Source organism: Pectinophora gossypiella, chromosome 8 (assembly GCF_024362695.1).
Source record: "Pectinophora gossypiella chromosome 8, ilPecGoss1.1, whole genome shotgun sequence".
NCBI lineage: Eukaryota > Metazoa > Arthropoda > Insecta > Lepidoptera > Gelechiidae > Pectinophora > Pectinophora gossypiella.
Genome location: NC_065411.1, coordinates 10,877,013 through 10,883,111, shown reverse-complemented (window position 1 = coordinate 10,883,111; position 6,099 = coordinate 10,877,013). Strand labels below are relative to the sequence as shown.

Genomic DNA, 6,099 nt, shown 5'->3' with positions numbered 1-6,099 from the left:
CACGCAATTCAACTCTTTATTGGTGCAATCATGTGTACAAAGGTTCTTTAATTAATTATTTAGCACTTACAACATGACACCCCGTTGGGGCACTGTAAATTTTCTTTCTTTGACATATTTGTAAGGAACATGAAGTACACTTTTAGATGAGTCTCTTAATTATGAACGTTATACTTACCTATGAATTGATAGTTTACCAACTTCGTCGCGTTAAATCCCTATCTTAGGTACTTACATATTATGACGTGATCCCTCTTTCGGCTTCTACGACATGTCCTGAATAATGAATAAGCAACATAAAACATTTCCTAAGTTTATCAATTCTGGCCATGAACATATTCCCGAAAATGCGAAAATTTCGCATCGAGTAATTCTATTTTTCTTGTTCTATCGTGTGGGTTGTGAGGTGGTATTACCAACAGGCCCCTGAGATGGCTCATGTAAAGACCACGTACTTATATCAGTAAGTAGTAACCGGGACCAATGCCTTCCGACGCACAGATCATCTTATTTTCGGACAATCAGGTGATCAGCCTCTAATGTCCTAACCAAACTAGGGATCATTAGGTGATCTTTGTAATAGGTCACCACCGGGATTCGAACCCGGAACCTCCGGATCGTGAGCACAACGCTCAACCACTGGCAACTAATTCTATTAATAGTCAAATACAGCCTGGGTTTCAGGCGTAGATCCCAGTACAATACAACTGTAATAGGTCTCGACGGTCTCGACAAATATACATGGTACAACCTGTACTGGCCTAAAGGGATTACAGTCCGCGATTGAACTAAACTGCGTTAGCTTAATAAAAGAATTATTATTAAAAAAACAAAATACCCGACTGCACACTAAAAAAAGAGTAAAATTATTATTAAAAAAACAAAATACCCGACTGCACACTAAAAAAAGAGTAAAACAAGCCACACAATAATATTGATCAATCAAATGCTAAAAACTAATTATGTAATACCGTTTAAACAATACCTATATTAAAATACACTACAATATGTGTTCGTAATCGATAGTTAAATAAACAGAAACTTATTTTGAATACAAATTTACTGAATATAATTTATAAATGTTGATGGAAAGCATCGCAGGCGGGGACCAACAGAGGCTTATTTATAGTCATTTCGGTTGTGCACCATTTAGCAGAATTTTCGTTGGTGGCGGTCAAGGTGGTCCCCGCCTGCGATGCTTTCCATCAACATTTATAAATTATATTCAGTAAATTTGTATTCAAAATAAGTTTCTGTTTATTTAACTATCGATTACGAACACATATTGTAGTGTATTTTAATATAGGTATTGTTTAAACGGTATTACATAATTAGTTTTTAGCATTTGATTGATCAATATTATTGTGTGGCTTGTTTTACTCTTTTTTTAGTGTGCAGTCGGGTATTTTGTTTTTTTAATAATAATTTTACTCTTTTTTTAGTGTGCAGTCGGGTATTTTGTTTTTTTAATAATAATTCTTTTATTTATAACTTTTTAGCTGTTTTTATTTAACGAAAATGTTGTAGATGTAGAAGACTATGTATATGTAAGTACCATTTTAAATTATTTCGACGACATTTGGCTTTAGATTACGAGTGATGTTACTCCGCAACATAAATTTACCGCCAATCTGGACTGTTTGTAGTGAAGAAGAAAAAGAATTAGGTGAGTCATTACTGCTGAAGATCCCGCAAACGTTTAAGTTCAGTTAAAGAACATTCGTCGTGGGGCCGGTCCAACAGCTTTTTTGGGTCAAGTGTTTTTATTGCTAACCCAGCAAGTGTTTTAACACGGCTTAGGGCTACATAAGCCTGGCCCTTTGCAAACACGTTTGATAGGTCCACGACAGCCCGATCCAAGGTGGTACCTTGCAGTTTGTGTACCGTTACAGCCCAACAAAGTATCAAAGGCAGCATCCGACGTTCAATCTTCCCTTGTCCGCGAAGCGCATCAAAGTCGACAGTGGAGGGCTCTATGCGAACCCCCACACCCAATTCATTGCCCTTAACAGAACGATCGTCGAACTCTACGAATACTGCCTGCGGTAACTCACCTGGTTCTAACTGCTCTCTGCGAAGAGAAGGCCACTCAATTCTTCTTATGATACCCATAGCACCGTTCACCAGACCGTGGTTTACATTGATGTTGCGGCGTAACATCACGCGAGATCCAATTCCAATAGTTAGTGTGCCGAGAATGCCCCCTGTTTTGTTCGGGTCGTCAGAAATGTATTGTTTGCGAGGGCACTGACCGTAGGTTTTAGCTTCTAGGGAGATGTCAACAGCGTTTATTTGGTAGAGCTTTAACGATTTGCCCAACTTTTTAGTCATGGCTGAATTATAAGCATCGACTTGTTTCGTAGTAGGGAAAATTCGAACTGCCTCTCCATCGGCAAATGGACCCTCTAGTGGAATTCTGCGGCTGTCCAGGATCTCAAGTTGGTCCATCGTTAACTCACCAACACGAATATTATTGAGAATGTCCACAAAGGTATTGTCTCCTGCCTGTCTCATATTCTGTGGCAATTCACAAAAGCTGAACAATTGCCACAGATTTGTTTCACCAGTTAAGTTCGACGGCTGTCGGAAGCAGTAAGAACCACCGGTGATTCTGGAAACTGGTGGTAACTGCGTGAGATCTCCAAACAAAATTACATTGATACCACCAAAGTTCCCTTGATCCTGTTTTAGTTGCTGGAGGCGAATGTGAATGTTTCGCAGTGTTAAGTAGGGCACCATTGATATTTCATCGATGATGAGCCAATTTATATGCCTCCACTTTTGTCGCTCCCTTTGCAGCCTTTCACCTGTTAGTGGGCGTAATGTTTCATTTCTTCCCTTTTCAATTGGTAGCGCAAAAGTGGAATGCAGTGTAGTTCCACCGATTAGTCTGGCTGCTACTCCAGTTGGTGCAGTAACAATCACGTTTTTACCTATTTTAGTGTTACTCAACCTACGAATTTGTTCAGTCATAACTTTTAAGGTAAATGTTTTTCCGGTACCAGCTCCTCCAGTAACAAAAACTAGTAACGGATCAGAATTTGACACGTCCAATAACTTTTGGGAAATTTTTTGAAACAGTTGTCGTTGACTCATGTTCAACGAAGCTACAAATGTTTCAAACTGATTGTCTGGCATGCCTATGTCAGTTGGTTCATCTTCGACTTCTTCGATCATAATATTATGACCGCCGTCGTCGAGTATGTGTTCAATAGGCTGAACGTCATTGTTGTCATTTGCGTCATCGTTTTGTTCCTCAACGGTTCCTGCTGCCAAGTTTTCTGCCACAATGCGGCTTATAGCTTGTTGGATCTCAGTTTCCCACCGCATCATAGTTTCGGCGTCAAAACCTTCTTGCAGCGGACGTAGTCGATGCCTTTTGGCCCAGAAAGCTTCTTTTGCAGTATTAAAACCATCCAACAACTCTTCCTCTGCTCGGAACGGAATATGAGTCAGGACCAATGAGTAGTAATATGCTTCTGGGTCTGAAGACAGCGTATAATAACGCGTTCGGAGTATAGCTGGACGTGTCCGCTTTTTCATCCTACCTACGTTGTCTAATAAGGTAATGTATCGACGACTAGACACGTCCTCATCCTCAGCATCATAGGCATCAGCATCTTGTTCATCCTCCTCTGTATCGTTTCTAGTAGAGGCAACCTCGTACCAATTCGCAAACTCACCTAAACTAAGTTGCTCCAGAGAAAGAGGTCTGTGAACGTACCTATCAAATACATTTTTGTACGGTTCGGAACTTTCTGTGTCAATCCTAAGCATTCGGTATCTTTGTTCAGGCGCGCAAGTGTTTACGAAAACACATTTACGTGAACTATCTCTTAATTTTAAATGACACAATCGAAACGCACATTCGTTGGCAGAGACTTCTCTGTGAGACAAGATTGCGTTTTGGATAGCAAAAACCAGCCGTCCCAAGTTGCTTCCACCGCGGTCTCTTACAGCACTTATAGCTTGCCTTATTGATCTAGAGACCTCTGCAGGTTCAGCTTTTGAGATATACTTTGAGATGTAGTACGCCACACCTAAAGCTGACCCGCAAGGCTGTAGATCAATATTGGCGCGCCACAGTTTTAATAATCTCGAATTGTAGCAGTTTATCATGGTTTCCGAATCTGTTCTTTTTAATATATAAAATCTTCCACCATTTCTCATTGCTTGCTCGTCGTCTAAGATTGTAGTGTTTTCAGACACTGGTCTCGGGAAAGCGAATCTACAAACGTTTCGGTTATTTTTGAAGCATGTTTGAGTGTGTCGATGTGTTTGTAACTGAACGACTAAATCATGCATCTCTGAGTCGTCCTCAGCGTCGGGAACCTCACACGTGACAACACGCTCCAGCAACTGAATACCTTCAGGGGTGTCAAAAGCCGGCATATCAGCACACCATAAAACCATGTGAACGTGAGGGCTACCTCGTAGCTGAAATTCTATGCGCCACCAAAAATCAATAATTTTCTTTCCTAAAATCGGATCCTCTTCTCTTCTCAGCCTAGTAAACAAAGTGTTTAGGCGCAACATAAATTGTCTTGATAACGTGACTGGGTAGGACTCGACAAGGTGCTGCTTTTCAAGGAAGGTCAAATCTTCAAAAGAAAAATTTGGGCGGCCATCGGCAACTAAAAGGGCTTTTAGCATGTCGGGCCAATTTAAATCGTTACAAGAGAGAGTAAGATACCAATGAGGAGGACCTAAATTTTTCACCATGGCAAGAAGATCCGTATACGCTTTGTGCCAGTACGCGGACGTGCCACGTATGTTGCGCATTACCAGGTGCACATTTTGTACAACATCTGTGGGCTCAGCTCCATCCTGACGCAACCGGCCACAGACTGAAACATTTTGTTGAGCCTTGCAAAGTTCTACTAACGAGAGGGCGTAAAATATGTACTCGTTAAATATCATGTTTGTGGAAACAGTATCAATCAACCTAGACGCTTAAGGGTCCGGTCATAACTTGCTAATAAGTGCAGGTAACGGTAAGGCGGCCGTAGTAAAAAGTTTAATATATTCGTAGCTATAGGTAGGTTAGGTATCAGACATAACAAGCCAAGTAAGTAGCACCTTTTTAAGCCGTTCCCTTTACGACCGGCTCGGCTTAATGAAAAAAAAGCTTGTAAAAAGCTTAAGCCATAGGGGTGCTTTAATTTTTAATTATTGTCACGCATTATAAAGCTTATTAAACAATAACAAAAGAAAATTATATTATGTTGCCGTGTGTTGTTTTATGGAAACGGTAGTTCCTTATTAATTGTTTTGAAAACTGATTTTCGCTAGCGAGGAATTTCAAAAGCAATCTGAGTTTCTTATACAGCAAACGCTTTTGAAGAATCTCTTTGTTTTATGAAAACTTTCGTTAAAAATTTAGTCCTAAATTTTATCTTAGTATACTGGAAACTACTACTATACTACTACTACTATATCCATGGAAAATATATGTTTTACATTAATACGGGATCCATGCCAAAAACTTGGACTAATAAAAATATTATCCGTACTTATCCGCTTGATGAATTTTCTACCAAAACTAAAACATTAAATAAGTAGATTAAACAAAAGCTCTAAAAATCTGTGACTACTGATGGCTTTTGTTTTAATTCGTTTCTCAAAACACCAACTCGTTATGACGGTCGACCTTTATGTGAATTCTTGTAAGTACTTACTTGTACTATTATAGTGTACTATTAAATTATATTGTACTATAATATCCTCGTAAGGCCCGGATTTTCGGACACAATAGTTAAACAATGGGATTTGGATTTTAAAAGGACTTTGGGCCTTACGACCATATAGCTACTTAGTTATTTTAGAAGAATCTAAGCAAATGCAGAGTGTGCGGTATAGTTTGCCGCTCTAGAATTGGTTTGCACAGCCATGAAAGAAAGTGCATTTCTTCGAGGCAATGACGTCATAAATCGTCTGAAACAGACGTATAAGGCTAATGATGATGATGATGAAGCAAATGGAATTCCATAGTCTCTGCTTACCTCTACTTATAGTCTGAGCTTAGGTACTTGTATTTATTTTTTATTTTATTTATTGTATTTATCTTTTATCTTTCACAATTTGTCTCACCTTTATGAT

General features: G+C 39.3%; 1 protein-coding gene across 1 annotated transcript; it reads right to left on the bottom strand.

Moving 5' to 3' along the window:
* Positions 1-1,674: 1,674 nt before the first annotated feature.
* LOC126369139 (uncharacterized) lies at positions 1,675-4,920 on the bottom strand. The gene has a single exon (XM_050013432.1). It carries the CDS (start codon positions 4,918-4,920, stop codon positions 1,675-1,677), a length of 3,246 nt encoding a protein of 1,081 aa, XP_049869389.1.
* Between the last annotated feature and the right edge of the window lie 1,179 nt (positions 4,921-6,099).

Coding starts and splice junctions, on each gene's coding strand:
- LOC126369139 (XM_050013432.1), bottom strand. CDS start 4,920: ATGATATTTAACGAGTACATATTTTACGCCCTCTCGTTAGTAGAACTT.